Source organism: Pelodiscus sinensis, chromosome 9 (assembly GCF_052426305.1).
Source record: "Pelodiscus sinensis isolate ZL-2025 chromosome 9, ASM5242630v1, whole genome shotgun sequence".
Classification (NCBI taxonomy): Eukaryota; Metazoa; Chordata; order Testudines; family Trionychidae; genus Pelodiscus; species Pelodiscus sinensis.
The window spans coordinates 18,355,513-18,375,887 of NC_143060.1; the positions used below are offsets into that span (position 1 = coordinate 18,355,513).

Here is a 20,375-nt window from a genome sequence, read left to right on the forward strand (position 1 = left end):
ACCAGAGCCATAGATAATACACTTAACATAGGCAACCAAATGTCTTTTATATTTGCAATCACCACTTTCAAAAAAATTCATGGAAAATCAATTTTATTCTTGGATCTTATAAGAAATCCACTATAGCAAAAATTGAATGTCTGTTAGGACAGAATTAGAAAATGAGAAATTTTAGATTTTGCATGAATGTGAAGAAAATATATAGCTGTTTAAAGCCTGATCAAGTGCTCCCATCGGTCAATGGATTTTTTTTCATTGACTTCAACTGATGTTGCATCTTGCCCTAAACCAATACATGACAGGTTGTGATGATGAGTGGACAGCTCCAACTCAAAACCCCTTATGGAACATAAAGAGCAGTGTATGATACAGAAATTCCTGTTATGATGATTTTTCACAATATGAATATGTTAATCTAATATCCAAGTATGCAGTTTGAAAATTGGCACATATGGCAAATGTGCAATTGTAACATGCTTTTTGCAAAGAAAAATGTAAGGACCGAAAGCTCTGGTTTAGTAATTTTAATTTCAGTTATTTTTCCATGAAAAGCACGGATCTCTCTAAAAATTTTAATTAAATGAGAAGTTAAAACAAAGCCATGGGTCCAGCAACATTATCCTACTGTATCTGCATCATTATGATAACCTAGCCACACAGGTACTCCATGACTCAGAATCAGTCACATATATTGCTTCTTTCTTTCAAAACAATATTACAGGTTGAACCCCTGTAGTCCAGCACCCTCAGGATCTGACCAGTGCCGAACCAGAGAATTTGCTGAACCACAGGAAGTCAGTATTGCCTATCAGCATTACCAACACTTCTACTGCTTACTGGCCTCTTAGAAGACAATTAGGGGTAAATTAGAGCAAAATAACAACACAGAACACTGAGAGCCAGGACTGGTGGTTGTAAACAAACTTTATGGGACAGCAGGAAACTTGGCCATACACATAAGTGGACATCCAGCTAACTGAAATCATGTTGAACCATGGATGTTGCCGGACCAGAGAGTGCCGGACTAGAGATGTTCAACCTGTAATAACTTGGCTGTTAACAGAATGGCTGCAGTCATTCACTGAAACGTGGAACCAAAAATTACAATTTGCCATTATTCATTATTCAGTGTTGCCAATATGGTACATTAACCTGTTTATCTGATTTACCTGTCTGTCTTGTGTGGAGTGCTAGCCATTGTTATTTCTTCTACTTCCTGTGGCTCATTGTCTTCATGTCTAGTGCACTGGGAGACTCCAGTTGAGGCATGTGTGTTTTCACTGGCAGCTTTCACCTGTCTGTGCTCAAAGGTGTCATACTTCCTCTCCATCTCGCTGTCAGAATTTCCTTCTGAAGAGCCGTCTTCACCGCTTGTGTCTTCACTTGACGTCGTTTCATAACTAATTGAGGACACCAGATATTATTCACTTTTCCTTCCCCCTTAGCAATTCTAGGGCCTATGCCAATACCCATTGAAGACACCCACTGACTCCAATGAGCCTGGGGTGAGGCCCCTAGTGACATGCATGTTAGACACAGTAAAACTAATGTCAATATAAGAGATTGGCACCAAACCAAAACCTTAGCTCCAGGCCCAAACTTTGAGGTTCAAACCTATTATTCAGAAACTCTAGGTTCTATTTCTAATCTTTAAATTAATGGAGATTGCCTATCTCCTAGAGCTGAAAGGGACCTTGAAAGGTCATTGAGTCCAGTCCCCCACCTTCACAGCAGGACCAAGTACCATCCCTGACAAATTTTTGCCCCAAAGGGCCTCCGCAAGGATTGAACTCACAACCCTGGATTCAATACTCAAACCACTGAGCTATCCCTCCCCCTTGTTTCCCAGGCCAGTAGAAGTGCTGTAGAATCATAGGGTTGGAAGAGACCTCCTGAGGCAGTCTCATCAAGTCCAACCCCCTGTCCAAAAGCAGGACCAACCCCAGCTAAATCATCCCAGCCAGGGCTTTGTCAAGCCAGGACTTAAAAACCTCTAGGGATGGAGATCCCACCACCTTCCTAGGTAACATTTGCTGCTAAAATTAGGGATAAGGAATATCTTTCTATAGAGAACTCTACCCTGCCTAATTTAAGAGTAATGGTGTTAATAGGTTACATACACGTGGCGCCTTTTACTTCAAAGTATCCTAACATGTTTCACAGATTGAAGCTTGGTTTCTGATATCTTTACTTATATTCAGTGCCACCTCACTCCATAAGTAATCCCATTGATTTTAGTGACTGCCTGTGAAACTCAGCATCAGCAGCATCTCAGCCACTGAACTGTAGTGACTTCTGGAGTAAATGGCACCACATATAAGTGCAGGGAGGGAGAAAACTTCACATACATGTCCATGCCCACTAATGTGAAAATGTAAATTTTTCAGCATAAATAAAAGCAGCGGAGGAAGTCTTTAACTAAGTCACTGCTATTGGCATTTTTTGTAATTGTGCCTTAGGTGATCCCTTTTTTAAAACAGTTATAATACTCAGCTATCACTCACACACACCTTTTCATAGGTAAGATGTAAATTAGAACTCCTAGGTTTATAAACAGGGACTGAAGTGTTTCCACATTTATGTATTTTGTGGGTGCAACTTAAGAAGCTATTTTTGAAAACTTGGCCCATGGTGACATTATTAATGCATTGGACACTTCTAATTATAGTATATTTCATTTGCAGTTCATTTGAACAAATTATCCGATTATTGCCACTGTTGGAAGCAAAAAGCCTGAAGAACAGTTGGTAGATCTCAGCACATATCTGAAAATAACAATATTCTCTTCATAGTTTGATTCTACTTTGCACTTATAAGGCCCATGAGATAACACTGCTATTAGATAAGGATTCATAACTATAAACATTCATCTATTAAATATACAACGTTATAATTTAAATCTTTAAGAGCATGGCTTTTGATAATTGTCTAATTAAGCAGCAACTCTCCCCATAACTGATCTTTAATTTATCTCGCTAAGGTGACAATTTGCATACATACAAATTTTTATATCCCTTCTAGAGCAACCCCAATGCATCCCTTCATTAATTTTATTCATTTGCAAAGGAGCGCTTACTTTTAAGTGCTCCTGAAAGCTTCCGGGGGCTGATACTGGAAACTGGTGTCAACTGATCAACAGAACAGGTGGCAAAGAGGGAAGATTCCATCAAGCTGCCCCAACAATGTGCCACAGACCTTGCCCAGAAAGACCATTTCTAGGGTAAGATGACATTCTGTCTCCATTCAATCCTTGGCCTCTCTGTTGAGATGTTAATTTATACCGACTTGAGAGGTTCACAAGAAACTCAGCTAAGTTCATCAATGCATTCCTCTTAAGATGGTCATGAATTTTGCTAAGTGCAAATTAGATTAGATCATGGTGTAATGGAAAATTTCCATATTCCTATTTCTATCTCATATATTCATGGGCCCTCTAATAATGTAGAATCAGAATCCCTGTGACTCTTCTAATCTAGTTATCCTCAAAACATCCCTTGCAGGTAGGAAAGTACTATTCCCATTTTATAGTTGCAGAACTGAGACTGACCAACTGACTTGCCCAAGAGCACAAAAGAAATCTATGACAGTGCAGAGAATTAAACCTGGATCCCTCAGGTCCCAACTGAATGGCTCAATAGTTAGACCATCCTTCCTTTAACTACCTGACTCCTCTGCTAGTGTAGTGCTTCATCCTTCTCTCACTGCAATCAACTGAAGAACTCTCCAGTTACTTGAGCAGGAATTGGATCTGACTCCAAGTTTACAAGCAGATAATAACGAAAAGGTATTCCATTTGCTGGTCTCTGTTTAGTTCTTAGTGAACAAGCATCCACATAATCCCCCACTTTGTTGGATGTCATTATAGAGAGACCAAGGACAGAATAGGCTCAGAACTCCTAGGCCGATACTGAGGCACTTTTGCTGGCAGGGTGTGGCAGTTTGCAATATAGCTGCTTGTGCAATACAGACGTGTTACAAGGCCCATTGAAATTAATGGAAAGGTTCCCATTGACTGTGAGGATTTGGAGCAAGCCCTATATGACTTGTGTGAAGAGGACTTCAGACTTCAAGGATGTCAGTCCAGTACCATTCATCATTGCTGTAAAGAACTGATGACTCAGTCCTTCCCATCAGGGTTTACTACAAAGTTATCAATATTAGATTGAAGGAAGGAATAAAAGAAGTGACATTGCAAAAGGCCTTTTAATTAAAGATGAGGGAGAAATCTTATTTCCTAAGAGAGACAGATGAGGATAATATGGGGAAAAAACAGTTTTATCATCTTAACTGATGCTTACCCACCATTTACCCCAACAAACTGAAGATTCTTTTTGGTCCCATTACCTCCTGCATGGAAACCATAACCTTTCTTTTTCATGATTGATTTAAGACTTGTGGTTGGAGAGATTTCTAGCAAAATACAAAATCACAGATTAAGGAAGTATTTATGTTATAACTGTTGATTAGCAGTTTCCAATTTATTGTATAACAAACTACAGACCATAAGCACAATTATGTCACACTTATCTAGGTATCTTGTCTTTACTGCAAAGTTATCAATATTAGATTGAAGAAGGGATAAAAGGTTACCTTATTAATAGATCCCTGCAATTCCACAGATATCCACTTTCTATCCATGGCTCATTTTTGTGAATACAGATGTGGATACAAATTTTTTTATCTAATACAGATGTGGATACAAATTTGTAGATATCCGCTTTATATCCATGGGTATCTGTGGAGCTGGATACGGATATTCATGGATCATTTTTGCAGATGCAGATGAGGATACCAATTTTGTATCCATGCAGGGCTCTATTTATGAAGGACCTTATAGAACTGTAGAGACAGCTATCTATGGTCTAAAGATGGGCTGCAACCATTAAAATTGGACAGAGATCTGAAACACATCTATAAATGATTGATAAGTAGCTGAATGTTATCCTAATATACTGTACATATGCTTACTGGTATAATATTGTTCCACAACACCTTAACTAGGTCTTTTTGCACTTTGGATATTGATGTTGTCATTGAAATTCATGCATCGTGTCCTAGGTAAAACTGTTAGTGTCAGCCTCCTATAACTACAAAAATGAATTACTGCACCAGAATTCACATGCTCTCATATTATATTACTTGAAAATAGAGAGCTTGGACTCTGTTACACTAAGACCCCCTTACACTGTCTGGCAGCGTAGAGCAGACTTAATGTAAATGAGGATCAGGCCCCAAAAGAATAAAATAGCCTCCTTTGAGGTAGACTATTCATTTTAAAATGCCATGATTGAGATCCTGGTGTGAACTGGCTTTGTTCCATTGAAGTTAATACTGGTTTACACCAGGTAAGGATCTGACCCTGTGAGCACTAATGAAGTTCAGCATAATAAAACCCAGTTAAGAAAAGTGATGAGCAGCTTTACTTGATAGATCAGTCCCTCTCAGTAGCAAAAGGGAACTTTTGAGACGTTTGTGTACATAATTCAGGTCTTGCACCATGCTATATGGATTATGCCTCTCATCTATACTTGAAGACACACAACAAGCCTGTTTCTGATCTCACTGACACTGGCTCTACTTCAATGTAACACGACTGACTTCAGCAGAGTTACTCCTGATTGATGCAGGTGCATGTGAGAAGAGAATCAGCCAGGATACTTTTAGACTATTTACCCAACTGCTGATACTGTGTGTTCGAATTCTCCTTATCTGATGGTGCGTGGGTAGTATAGGCAGACAAAAGCAAGTTTAAGGAATTAACTATCTGATTCTGGATGGAGCTAAGCTTTGATGCTGGCTGTTTAATAGCACTTGCTAACTCTGGATATCCATGCTCCAAGCACATCCACTGCTCTTGCAAAAGCTCCTGGATTTTTTTAACATATTGGCCTATGGGGTCATTTGCAGAGGAATCTTGTTGTTCTGTATGGTTTTCCTCCTCAATCAGATCTTGCTTTACACCCTCTGCAAAAACTGGTTTATTTCCCCCTGGTTTATTTCCATTCGAGTCAGCTTTTCCTGTTCTTGAACAGCTCTCTCCAATTGGAGAGCTAGCAGCACAAGACTGTCTATCATAGCTGTTTCTTTGATTTTGACAGTCCTTGTTGATTTGCTCATCTATCTTCAACTCAGTGAAGCATGGTATAAAGACAGGAGGCTCAGTGTTGGTTCCAGTTCCTTTCTGTTTGCCAAGAGATGCAGCCTGTTTCTCACTGACACCAGTGTGAACATCTACAAACCCCTGATCTCTGTGAACAGGGATTCTTCTTAACTCCTTAACCTGCAAGTTCACATTGTCCACTCCATAGGTACCACACCCTACAGATTCTGTGGCAATTGGAATATTAACATTGATGCACTTGTCATAGGCCTCCTTAACTGTATTTGCTTGCATGTGTTCAGTGTTCACTGCAGCATCATGGTATTTCAGGGCATTTCCATCCTGCTTGGATGGTTCTGTGTCTTTGGTGTTTTCCTGACAAAGTTTCTCTTCCAGTTGAGCTTTGGAGCTTGCCAGTATTTTAATGCTTCTTTCCTTTGCCTTGATCTCACTATCCTGCTGCTTCAGCAGGACTCTGATCTGCTCGAGTTCCTCTGTTTTGCTATGGAGTTGCTCCTCCAGAGCAGCGATCTGTTGTTTCAGTGATGTGATCCTGCTAGGTTCTACCGTGTCACAAAGCAAAGGTTCACGATCTAAGTTTTCCTCCTTTGCTCTTGTCCAAATGCTGCTAACATCAGCCTTCTCTGGCACACTTGGCATGATCTCATGTATGTTTAATTCTATTTCTTCATGGTTCTCATTTTCATGCATGAGCTTGGGGGCATTTAGTGAGATAGAGTCATCCTGGACTAATTCAGGACATGTATTTGTCTCTTGTGCATAGCATTCCTCTCCTCCACTCTCAGTAACCAGGAGCAGCTCTTGAGCTGTGGAAGGCTGGCTTTGACGTGGAGATTGGATTTGCATGCTCCCCTTAGGAAGCCCTGCTGGCTGGCGATCCAGCTCTGGGATGGCTTTCCCTTGTGGTCCCGGAGCCTGCTCATTTTTCTGGGACACCTTTGTGATTTGCTCTTGCACATTCCTTGGCTCTGTGGGAAAATTTACTGTGAGACTATCAGAATAGTAGGAATCCAGTGACTCCTTTGCAGGGTTAAAGAGAATTTCTGTGGAGCTCCCTCCCTCGGGAGCCTGAGAAAGTGCTGCGAGATGGGAGCACTCATTTTCCTCTTCTGAACTTTTACTTGGTAGCAGTTTGGCTGGCATACTGGATGCCCTTAACAGCTGTGGCCTCCCTCTACAGCTGCCAGACTCCTCTTCATGGTGGATGATCTCTCTTTGTCTGACTGTCTCTGCTAAAAGGGCCTTTTTTCTGTAACTTAGCTCCTCTGCCGTTGAAGGTGATGGTGAGTCATAAGACGTGATAAGACAGGTGGTGTCTTCTGCTGGTAGCGATGCCTTCCTCTGTGCAAACGAACAGGTTGCAGTCCAGCTCTTATGAGGGGAGGAAGCACATACCCGGGATCCATTCGCAGGCAGGCTGAAATTCCGAGGCAGTGTGCTGAACTTCGGCTGCTTGGCCTTCCGGTGAATGTGAACCCTTTTAATGGTGTTTCCTTTTTCAATGTCATCCACATATTTAAGAAAGTCCAGGTCTAAATGGAAGCCATATGGTGTTTCCACAGAATAAGGGAGACTTCTGGGTTGATCTCTGTCCTCAGCAGGCTTTGATGGCTGATCGCCAGCTAAAATGAAATGAGACATTAAATTTAAATAAATAAATAATATTAAAAAAAATCCAGCCATCCTTGTGTAACCCACACACCTAGTGGGTGTGGTTCACTGTCCCATGTAGTGTCACTTAGATCACTTACAGCAGAAAGATAAGAACAAGGTCACTCTACAGCCTAAGCTGAGAGCCAGCTGGCTTTATAGCTCAAGCTGTAGAACAGGGCTACTCAACATGTAGCCTGCAGGCCACATGCGTGGTTTGGGTTTACGTGGGGCTCAACACGCGGCCTGTGGGTGGGATCCTTTGAACATGGCCTCCACGGGGAACATGCTCCACAGTGGTGAGGCATCTCCCAGGCAGGGTGAGCACTGAAAGATGCAAGTGCACAGGCTGGTTGGAACAGACAATTTTAGGGTGTCAACATTTCTAGCCCCCAGGGAGGAGGTGCCGAGAGTGCCTGGGCATTGTGGGAAGTGCTTTGTAGTCATGCTTATTAGTGTGAAAGAAGCTATTTGCATATATTTGCATATATTTTTGCATGTATATGCACCCACACTTAAGTTGCAGCCCTCAGCATGTGCTGTGCGGGGGCTTCCAAAGTTGAGTAGCCCTGCTGTAGAGGCTCCTACACTAAGCTCCAGAGGTCCCAGGTGGAAGTGGGCCCTCTGGAGCTTAGTGCAGGAACCTCTACAGCTTGAGTGATAAAGCCAGCTGGCTCTCAGCTTAGGCTGTAGAGCTCACTCATTCTTGCAATGTGTGGGCATTGATCTTGTCCTCTGGGGTAAGTTAGAGCAGTCCAAAGGCTGTTCTAATTTTCAGCATCTACCAATAACCTCAAAGCACCAATTACAGCAGCTGCCAGTGATCCCTGGGACCCAGGGAAGACTCCCTCTTCTTCACAGTGCTGTGATGATCAGAGGGGGGTAGGTTGGCATAGAAGCCACGGAGCCCTTTGCCACTGGAACATGACCCAACCCACCATGCTACAATGATCCTCCTGTGCGATGTAAAGCTGCCTTCAGCGTTGCTTTGTGCTGGTAACACAGCAAAGGCAGCTGCAGCCCAACTAAGAATCTGGGCCCTCATCTGTATGCTGAAATGCCGACGATGTTGTGAGGCTGCCTTCCTAAATCATTATGCAGTTAGCCTTCCTCTGCAAGGGAGAAGGAATGATTTGCAGTTTGTCATTTGTAAGCTAATGTCGAGTCTGATTAGAGAGAGAGCCACAGAGCAACACATGCAAATGTATAATCTTGTTTTCTGGAGCTGACTCATGTAATTGTTGCACTGGAATTTGCTAAATCATTATTTTAATTGGCAATTATGTAAATTGCAGGTTTGGTAGGCAGAGCTACAAATTTTTCTAAGTATTAAAAAGTTGCCTGATGCATAATAAATCCTAATTCTAATGTATAAGGAATCCAGCTAGAAACCAGACAGTGGAAACTATCCAGGACAGTTACATTTGGGGGCTGTTGCTGATGAGGCAGAGACACGTTGCATGGCCCAGTTGTCACTCTGGTTGTCCTGTGAACATAAAGAATATCTCTAAAAGGCAGGGTTGACATTTTCGGTAGTGACTGGTGATCTGGGGTGTCTCACAGTTTGGGGGTCCAACTTGAGGCACCTTAAAGACATTCCAAATTAGGCCCTGAAAAAATGAGGCATCCAGAATCACTACTTGCTTTTGAAAACCTTGGCCAAGAGCCCTAGGCTTGTACAGCACAAGGGGTTGGCCCAGATAGGGCTAACCTGTACAGCTTCATGTAGTCATATCTGTAAATCTGTGTAGAGCAGTGGTGGGCAAGACCGGGTCCACGCTGGATCTGGCCCACCAAGCCATTTGATACAGCCTGCCGCTCCCCTGCCCCCAGGCCATTCAAGGCCTGGGGATGGGGGCAGTGCACAAAGTCTCCTCCCCTCACCAGGGGCATGTGGCACTAGAGGGAACTCCCAGCTGTTCAAAATGGCTGGTGGGTCACTCTAGCTGCGTGCCCTTGGCAGGGCGAGTCAACAAGGGCGAGAGACTTTGTGCATTCCCCCACCCCTCAGGCTCTGATTGGCATGGGGGTGGGAAGAGCATACGAAGTCTCCTCCTTCCTGCTGTTCAAAATGGCTGACAGTTCTCTAGGCACCATGTGCCCCTCGCACATGCTTTGTGCACTTCCCCACCCCTAGGCCAATCAGGCCTGGGGGAGCAGGCGAAGTATCTCCCCCCACCAGGAGGCCTGCAGGATGCATTTATAGGGAACAGCCCCCTTCTGCCTAAGGCCCTGCCCCTTCCACCTGAGGCCCCACCCCTTTGAGGCAGCCCACCACCACCTCCAAAATTCATGAAGTTGCCTCCCCTTCAAAAATTATTGCCCACCCTGGTGCAGAGCCACAAAACCCTTTCCAATGCCTATGGATGTTCTTCCAAGAGTACGTCTTTAATTCTTCAGGTCAAGAAAATCCAGCATATTGGACTGTAGTAAGTATATAACAGCTAATTTGTTCCACATGTTATCAAATATGCAGACCTATAATAGTTAATACAGAACATTACGGTGAATATAAGCAACTCCCATGAAAGGAGAAGCTAAAATCACACTTTTCCATTGTCTCTCCTAATGATGGACATCTTTCATCTTTGACCTCTGCTCCATCAGATCTGGTGTGCTCTCATTTTTATGGCTGTAAGTCATTTTACTTTTCTGAAATGTTTTGTACACAGTGTAACTTAATTGTGCGTTTCCTTAAAGAATCTTACATTAGTTTAAACTTCCTGTACTGACGATGCAACATTGTCCTTCATTCTATTTGTTTTAGCATTGTATCCTATTTAAGGTTCTTGGAAAGCTGATAGAAAGGCTAGAATTAATAATAAATGTCATGGCCTGCAAAATTCATAGGCCCAAAATTTCAATCTAGGATGTCTAAAGTTAAGCACCTAAATCCAAACTGAGGAAAGAAAATAAGTGGCCTGATTTTCAGATGTGAATCCATGAAGTCATGATGAGTTATGACTCAAGCTCTCTGAAAATCAGGCTACTAATTTAAACATTGATACCAGTGCCTAACAGTTGTCACGAAAGACTGAAAATGGTTGAACTGCCATTGTGAAGCAGTCTTGCAGGGACTGGTGAGACTTTGGCATAGGTATAGACTCTTTCATCTCAAACATTTCCCAAGATCCTTACAAACAGTACCACTGAACTGCAGCCACCTCTGGGGAGGAAACCAAGATACTGAAAATAGTGGGATGAGGAAGGAAAAATTAGTGTAAAGTGACGCTAAGGCAAAGTCCACTTTTCTTTTGAAAAGCAGAAGGGGATTGTTAGCGTCCATAGAATATACATGACTTTTGTCTTTAAGATCTTATCTGAAAGCCCCATATGCAGTGCTTGAAACTCCACTGTAAACAATAGAACTATAATTGCAAATCAGAGCAAGATGAGAGTGCAGCATGTCTTGAACTATGCACAAACCTTGCATATTTTCATTGTTGGAAAACATCTCCATGCAGTTGGAATAGCATGAATTATTTACTGTTTACACAAAATACCTTGGTTTTATTTTGTTTAAACCACAAATGAGTTCTGTTCAATAGCGTTTAAATAAAAACAAAACCTCCATACCATCTGCTTTCTCCATAATGTGGAATGTGGTCCAGGCTGTCAGTTAAACATCATCCAACGAAGTGCCTAAAAATTTAAAAGGACATTTAGACAAGGTCTCGGGTGTTTATTTCAAAGCCTAAATACATCCTAGCCCATCCATGTTCAAGGTCTTCCATCTAGCTGTAGGAAATTCCTCTGTGAGCCAGAATGGCCACTGCTGAACAGTGATTTTTTAAAATCATTGTTTTTGGTACAACAAAAGTGAGGTCTTTCAGGAAGCATAGTTAATGTTAGTTAATGTTGTTGCAGTACTTTGCCTCTTGCTTCAAGTATGCTGCAGCCAGAAAATGTACAAAAAACATTTTCAAGAATATTTAAATCAATATTTTCTCTTCTAGTGGTAACAAATCCTGCTTCCTAGACGTGTCACAATGAGATGCTGCTTTAATTAGCTGATAGCCCAGGATCTGTAGTAGATGGTATCTGAACTCTTTACTCCTCCCAAAAATATTGATTACTACGAGATCTAGTCTGTAATTTATATACTGTGATATTTCATCTTCTAGTGAAAAGAGCAAGGGGTATAGACTACATATAGGAGTGGTTTGTTTGGCATTTTTTTACTTAAAGCAGCCAAAGATCCAAAACCGAAACTAAATATCTGAAAACTAGTCTCATTATTTCAGTGTGTGGTCATATTAAAATTACCCGTCAGCTAAATGGCTAAAACATAGTCATATTTCTTGAACATATAACTTTGTCTCACACTCAGATTTGTCATAGTCTGGAACATGATCATTATCATCCTTCACCACCTCCCCCCATCATCTCCTGCTTCCGGGTGATAGGGTATAGGACCCCCTGGGTCTCATGAGGACTGTGGGTGTTGGGAATGGGGACACCCAAGCCAAATCTGATGTGAAGCTCCTACTTCTTCTATGCCAGGTGGCTGGATTCTAAAGAAGTCAAGGCAACTGGAACTCAGGCAACCAAGCCCTCAAAGGTATATAACAAACAGGAAAAAGGTCAGAATAGGAAGATAATTTCCCAGTTTATAGGAGGGGTCCCTCTTGTTGTCTGAGGTCTGGGACTGTGCTAGAACTACTGGAGTGCAGCTGATGCACGAGGTCTCCAATGGGGTTGAAGGTTTGAAAAGCCCTGACCTCAATTCTCATTCTGACCAATGTGGAAAAACTCTGGTTTCAGCCTACTCCCTCTGGCTCCATCCCTCTATGCAGGGAGGCTTCTTCCCTCCCCAAGCTCTCTACAGCAGGCAGTCCCCTCAGCATGCCCAAAACATCTGGGGCTGCACTCTTTTAACACTCTGATCTGTCATCCATGCAGGGGCTCAAGAAAGCAGAAAAAAGGGTAATGAATTGCAAGGTCATAAGAGCCAGAAGGAAAGGGGTACATAACACCATAGAGCTGAACTACTGGGGAAATTCCTCCAGACCCCGGCATGCAGCAGACTGACGTATGTGGGAGAGCAAAGAACTACCCAGGAATGTCCAATTTCAGAAGATGCTGAAGGCACAGATTCATTCAATGCACACACTAGTCTACACCAAGTGGGGGGAGGGGGCGGGGACAAATGGCAGATCACAAGAGCCCTGCACGGTACAAAATCCATACCCACATCTGTATACACAAAAATGAGCCACAGAGATCCACCTCTACAGCCATGGATATGGATACCTGTGGATATCCACAGATTTGAAGGGCTCTACAGGTAACTATTTAAGAACCATCCTCATCTGGTTAATCTTACTAGCAGAAGTGGGGGAGTTCCCTGATAATTGTTTTCCATTTCTACTGCTGCCCTCTTCAGCACCATTGCCCAAGTAGGTCCTGCCTCATTTCCCCCTCTTGCCTTCCAGCTCCTGTCACTGGGGCTGCTGCAGTTCCTTACTCTGTGGCAGACTCCAGCATGCTTAGAATCCCATTATCACCTGCTCAAACATACAAACAAGTGCAGTCAACTTAAACCCATTTCAAGCCAGACTTGCTGACTATCCATTCATGCAGGAGTCATTTCAAATTGCTCTCCTTGATTCAGATACAAATCCCCTTGCTCACCTTGTAACTCTTAGGATATGTCTACACTAAGAGTTTTGCTGCAAGAGCTTATGCAAATGAAATTCCCTTCTGATCCGTCTTTGCGCTAGAGGTTTTTGTGCAAAAACAAGCAGTGTGGACGTTTCCTTTTTGCACAAAACCCCTTTTTCTGCAAGATCCTTATGTCTCGGATCAGATCGGAAAAGAGTATGCAAATGAAGCATGAGAAAATGCTAATCAGCACTTCATTTGCATAGGTTCTTGGGGCAAAACTCATAGCGTAGACGTAGCCTAAATGTTTCACATCAGAAAGGACTTCAGGTTTTGGCCCATAGACCTAAAACCCTCCAGGGAGTTCTTCCAACCAAATTCATTGGCCCTTATCCCTCCTTGTGTCAGTCATTCCACTTAATCTAATATTGGTCTCTTCTCTGCCGCCCCAACACAATCTTATCTTCTCCATAGGCTTCCTGTGTCTGTCCACTTCATGTAAATGCTCAACTAAAACCATAGCTTGTTTTAATTTTCCATTCTTTGTTCCTTAATTGCCTCTCTTCTTGTAAGATTGGTTTGAATTTTAATCTAGTTCATTCTTGTGTTAATTGTTAGAAAAGCTGCCCAAAGAATGGGACAGATGCAGCTGGTATGTATATTTTAAAACATTGAAATGAAATGTGGAGATTTTAGAGCTAGTAAATAAAGACACTAGAGAAAATGAGATCAAACAATGATGTTACCTATTTTAAAGCATGAAAATATTTTTGTGAACCCACAGCTAACTGGCAAGAAATGTATTGCCGCCTTAAACAGGGGTCACCTCTGCCTCTGGGTGTAAGGGAGTCTTCTGAAGGACATTACTATAAAGAGAACATTAATATGATCCCAAAGTTGCTACCTTATACACAATTATAAACACGGATAGTAACACGAACACCTGGCAGACAAGTAATTTGCTTACCCAGCTTAATGCTACAGAAGCAGACAGAACCACGTTTATGATAGATTTCAACACACTCCTAATGTATCCCCAGGCTAGCTCCATTTTGTATATAGAAGGCAGTTTCAGTTTCTCCAGCTTTTCTTCACAAAATTAACATTAATCACTTTCTCCAATGTTTTTATTTTACTTTTCCAATTACAGTTAGTAGCACAGTGATTATGGATTCCAGTCACAATCTGGCCAGTTATATTTCACTCTTTTAGGTCATTTACAAGAAAGAAATCCAATCAACAGGAGGCTTTAATATCTAGATAATTACATTAATTGATTCATTTATGACTTGGCTTAGTTCCAACTTTTCAGTCATAAAGTTAACATTATTACTTTTCTGTTTTGACAAATCTATTTCAAAATCACCTCATAAAATGACTTCTGCATATACTCTACCAGCTTGTAGATGTACTTCAAGTGTCTCCAGTTAGTTTGTACATGGTTCTGATGGCTAACTGCCAAAAATATGGGTCCTATTACCCCTAATAGCCAAACCAATATTCTTTCATGACCGGCTACAATGAAAACTAGATCACAGAGAAGAGTTTCATCAGAATACATGGACAAATTATCCTGTCATCACTCGTAAGAGTTTCATACAATCAAATTTGAGTCTTCATTTTTTTAACAATAAACCAAATAAGACAACCTCAAAATGATATTTAATTTCTACTGAAGAAGGAACCAAATCCCAGGCAGGATGATAAAGTACTAGGTTTCACCACAGCCAGCATTGTCTCTGAGGGGAGAATATGGAATGAAACATGACTCCCACACACCACTTTGATCCCATACAAAACTTTAGAGAAGCCTGAGTGTGAGGAGAAAAAGTTGCAGCTGGCAGGTTAAATTTTCAGATGTGCATTAGTGTTCTAGACTGAGTGCCTGCCCAGCTATGGACAGTTTCATAGATCACATTCTGCAGACATATCACACATATGATATGTGTGATATCTATGAATCTTGTCTGACACTAATATAATTCTGCTGGCTGCAGAAGAACTATTTCTGATTACACACCGGTGCAAGAGGAGGGCCACTTAGATTACGTCTACACTGCCTCTTTTTTGCGGAAGAGGCAATGCAAATGAAGCACTCATTAGCAACTTCTTGCGCTTCATTTGCATAATCTCTGCCCAGTGATTTTTGCACAAAAACAAGCAGTGTAGATGGGTCCATTTTGCGCAAAAAAAACCTTTTGCGCAAGATCTGTATACCTCCTTTTTTGAGGCATAAGGATCTTGTTCAAAAGGGGTTTTTTGCGCAAAATAGATTGTCTACAGTGCTAGTTTTCTGCGCAAAAACCTCTTGTGCAAAAAGCTTCGGGCAGAGATTATGCAAATGATGCATGAGAAGTTGCTAATGAGCGCTTCATTTGCATTGCCTCTTCTGCAAAAAAGAGGCAGTAAAGACATAGCCTGGAGAGTGACAACCCTATCCCTTGTCTCCTACTGCAACTTTTTGCTAATTTGCAGTGGATTCTTGTGTCCTAGAAGCAGGAATAAGCCCAATAACTCTTTTCAGATATGCCACTGAACAGCCTTCAGCTTGGTAATGCCCTTCAGCTACTACCAACTTGGGACCGATTTGAACTAATGCCCTATTTCTGTATCCTATTGTTATTCTCTCAATCAGCTAGTCCCACAAAGAAATTTCTAAGATTCTGTAAGGTTTTCTTCCCCTTTGGTAAATCAAACACAGTCATTATGATCCTTTCATATGCATTGACAGAAAACACATGCTTATTAAACTGACTCTTTCTCGGGTTTTACTATTTGTAGACTTTCCCTCTATCACACAATAATGGAATTCTAATCAATTGTAATCCCCAAGCAAACAGCATCTTTGATATTTAATTTTACTACAAAGAATAGTGTTGAGGAGGATGAGCTCATATGTACATTTTAAAATACCTCTCATGAGGCAAGAGCGCATAGAGAAATAAAAATAAAAAGTCAAATATTTAACATAGAAACTTAATTACCCTCATTCCCTATTTGCAAGGACAATGTACTGTCTTTTTAAAAATCCAAGTCTCAAAGAATATTTCTTTACAATCATATTTAACTCTCCGTTTTCTGCCCTCCCTTCTCCCCCATCATCAGAATACAAAACAACACCTCAGATCATCCTCCTGAAGGGTTTATCTTTAACTGAATGACAAAGACTTGAAAGGAGTCTGCTACCAGTTTTCCAGATGGGAAACATTTACCCCTGTGACTATAAACAAAAAGAGAGAATTCATCCCTGGTAGATGACATATTAACACAATCTCATTAACTATTTAAATAGATCATAACATTTTTCTTTTGCCATGGGCTGTCATTTTCTCCTGCATTGCAGCAATTGCATTTAGCACATGAAAGAAAAAGTAGTATTAAAAAAGCACATTGCTAGGTTACCTTCTCATCCTTCATCTCCAAACAAACAAACAAACAAAACAAAAACCCAGAGTAGAAGAGCTTTTCCCTTTCAGAAAGATCTCTTTTCACTCTATGAATCAATAGTTATAGGTTGAAAACAGCAAATGGGTGTTTTCCAGCTGTTAAAGAAGTTGGTCAGCTGATCAGTGACCTTGCTTAAAAAGCAAACACCAGTTTAACTAAATAGACGGAGCAGAACAAAAGATGAATTCATTTTCTAACAAGCTAGCACATAATTCTTACACATCCCTTCTGGAGAAAGTTAAAAGCCAATCTTTACAGTTAGTTACACTTTCTATAGACAATGCATATTATCTCCCCATTAAAACATGACATGCAAAATATTGTTTAGTCCACTGGGGAAATTTTTGAACAACATATGACCCTATCTGCCTTATCAAAAATAGGATTATTTAAAAGTCAGTCAATAATTAACTACACATTTCTCATTTCAGCTGATGTTACTCATTAAAGAAATTTTTCCTAGCTGACATACATCTTCATTCTGAGCTTCAGTTCATATTCTGCAGCTTAGCTTCTTCAAATACATTATTTATTCTGTTCAGCATTTCTCCCAACCAAAAATAAAAACAGGCCCCTTGATTAAAAGATAGAAGCTTTATTAGAAAAAGCAACATGTTTCAATATCAATAATTAATACTGCTTCTCTCCTACCACAGTACAAGGAGTTATATCAGAAACATCCTATTAAGAATTCACGGTTTTGTCTGTGGCTCATAGTCTGATAGTTACACCCATCAATCTGCTGTTCTGAGGAGCTGACAATAAGGCAGTGATTCTATTTAACAGGACAAGAAAATCAGCAAAGCATCTTCTGTAATTACTGAACATACCACTCTATTGATTCTACACATCAGTGTATTGTAGGTCATCGTGTAGCAGTTGATAACTGTAGCACAGATAGAGGACCTCTTGTAGAGCAAGCAGGGCCTTGTACACAATGTCCTGATGATTGAAAGGAGACACATTTAAAACTCCAATCACCCATCTTTTCTCCCAGTTACTGTTAGCAATGGCAGGATACAGTGATAACAAAGGAAACTCGTATCATTGCTGTTCCCACTCCCTGGGAAGTGCTGTGCTGTGCCATGCCAACCAAAAGAAGGAAAGATAGAGTGGATCAATAAGAACAAGAGAAAAAAGCAATTTGTCCAAATGCTGCAGGGAAAATAAAATGTTTTAACAATGTACATTGGGTTTATCAATAGAAAATTAAAATTCAAACAAATATAAAACACGGACGGAATCCAATGGTTTCAAGAGAAAAAGAAAGCACCAATAACCTCCGTGTTCTGACGTACATTTGGAAACATGTAAAATGAAAGGCTTGTTTCCTGACCAATCTTTGCAATGTTAAATATCTCTTCTCAAGTTATAAGTAAATTGTAGTTTGCGAACTAGAGTGAAGTTCAGAGGTATACAGTCATTCCGTTTCATATATTTCATACCAAGGGCTACCACAGCTGTTGAGCTGAAATCAGAATGTATACTTGCCACTTAACATGATGACAATTGCGTCTTCATGACTAGATTTCGATCAGTGGAAAACTGGAATTTCATTAAAGGTAGGTTTTAAATATTAAGTTGCCATTTTTAATGTGTCATGCAATGATGGGGCATGTTTCCTATCACAAAAGTCCTAGGTAACACTTTGAACATGGTTTATTAAATTCATCCACTTTCTGGAAGTGCTAAAAACTCACTGGCTACGTCTACACTGCAGGCTTTTTGCACAAGAACACCTGTTCTTGCGCAAAAACTTGTGGAGCGTCTACACTACACACGTGTTCTTGTGCAAGTAAATTTACAGTAAACCGTCAGGACAGAGGGCTTCTTGTGCAAGAGTTATTCCTCTCCCTATGAGGAATAAGTCCTTTGCTTAAGAGCTCTTGCGCAAGAAGGCAGTGTGGATAGGCAACAGAGGTTTCTTGCGCAAGAAAACCCTATGGCTAAAATGGCCATCAGAGCTTTCTTGCGCAAGAGAGCATCCACACTGCCATGGACGCTCTTGTGCAAAAGCACATGCCAGTGTAGATGCGGTCTTGCATAAGATTTTTTGCGCAATAACTCTTGCGCAAAACAGTTCTTTCACAAGAAGTCTGCAGTGTAGATGTAGCCTCTCAGACTATGAAATGAAGGGCTCACTCTATGCTAAGGGGTGTAGTTGCACTGCCCTTCTACACACCAGGGAACAAACTGATTCTCAGTTCATATTCTGATTCCTCTTATTCCAGAAGGGAAATCTAGTTTATGCCAGCAGATTACTTCCCTGGATGTGCTGACTGGCATAGGAAGAAGTGATGTCAGGGATGGTGACAGGCTTCACTGACCCTGGGTGATATGGAAGGAGGTTCGGCTCCGGGCTCTCTAGAAGGGGCAGGTTCTCAGGTGGAAGGGGTGGGGGTAAAGGGCTGCCAGCCCTCAGCACTGCCCAGACTGTGCCAGGGAGGGTGGGGCTCTGGCAGCAATATAAAGAGCTCACTTATTATTTCCACCTCCATCTCAACCTGACTAATCCTTGCCCGCCTGTGTGGGGAGTGGTTGTAGCAGGCTTGTGCTGTGAGCCACAATGTGTGTAGCCTACACAAGGGAGTTAGGGGTACCTGACATTCCCCTGCATTCCCTTGTTCCCCTGCATGATTATCTTACCCTATGGCTGTGTCTATATTAGCATGATTTTGCGCAAAAGCACTCGCTTTTGCGCAAAAACGTACTCATAGAATCATAGAATCATAGAACTGGAAGAGACCTCAGAAGGTCATCAAGTCCAGCCCCCTGCTCTAGGCAGGACCAATTGCAGCTAAATCAACCCGGCCAGGGCTTTGTCAAGCCGAGACTTAAACACCTCTAGTGATGGAGACTCCACTACTTCCCTAGGTAACACATTCCAGTGCTTCACCACCCTCCTAGTGAAATAGTTTTTCCTAATATCCAACCTGGACCTCTCCCACCACAACTTGAGACCATTGCTCCTTGTTCTGCCATCTGTCACTACTGAGAACAGCCTCTCTCCATCCTCTTTAGAACCTCCCTTCAGGAAGTTGAAGGATGCTATCAAATCCCCCCTCACTCTTTGCTTCTGCAGATTAAACAGACCCAAGTCCCTCAGCCTCTCCTCATAAGTCATATGCTCCAGCCCCCTAATCATTTTGGTTGCCCTCCGCTGGACCCTCTCCAATGCGTCCACATCCTTTTTGTAGTGGGGGGCCCAGAACTAGACACAATACTCCAGATGCGGCCTCACCAAAGCCGAATAAAGGGGAATAATGACATCTCTGGATCTGCTGGCAATGCGCCTCTTAATGCAACCTAATATGCCATTAGCCTTCTTGGCTACAAGGGCACACTGTTGACTCATATCTAGCATCTCATCCACTGTAACCCCTAGGTCCTTTTCTGCAGAACTACTATTTAACCGGTTGGTCCCCAGCTTGTAACTATGCTTGGGATTCTTCCGTCCAAAGTGCAGGACTCTACACTTGTCCTTGTTGAACCTCATCAGATTTCTTGTGGCCCAATCCTCCAATTTGTCTAAGTCATTCTGTACCCTATCTCT

General features: G+C 41.6%; 1 protein-coding gene across 4 annotated transcripts in view; it reads right to left on the minus strand.

Moving 5' to 3' along the window:
• Nucleotides 1-20,375, minus strand: part of KANK4 (KN motif and ankyrin repeat domains 4) — a 111,481-nt gene that overhangs the window by 24,557 nt on the left and 66,549 nt on the right. For 3 of the 4 annotated variants that reach the window (XM_075936144.2, XM_075936143.2, XM_089780452.1), the window contains 4 exons: nucleotides 11,348-11,413; nucleotides 5,674-7,743; nucleotides 4,299-4,410; nucleotides 1,170-1,400 (listed from right to left, as the gene is read on the minus strand). In XM_075936144.2, coding sequence (XP_075792259.2) covers nucleotides 1,170-1,400; nucleotides 4,299-4,410; nucleotides 5,674-7,743; nucleotides 11,348-11,363 — 2,429 coding nt within the window. In that variant the 5' untranslated portion in view covers nucleotides 11,364-11,413. Of the gene's footprint in view, nucleotides 1-1,169; nucleotides 1,401-4,298; nucleotides 4,411-5,673; nucleotides 7,744-11,347; nucleotides 11,414-16,777; nucleotides 16,930-20,375 lie in introns of those variants that run through there. The other variant, XM_075936145.2, reaches the window with a different exon arrangement.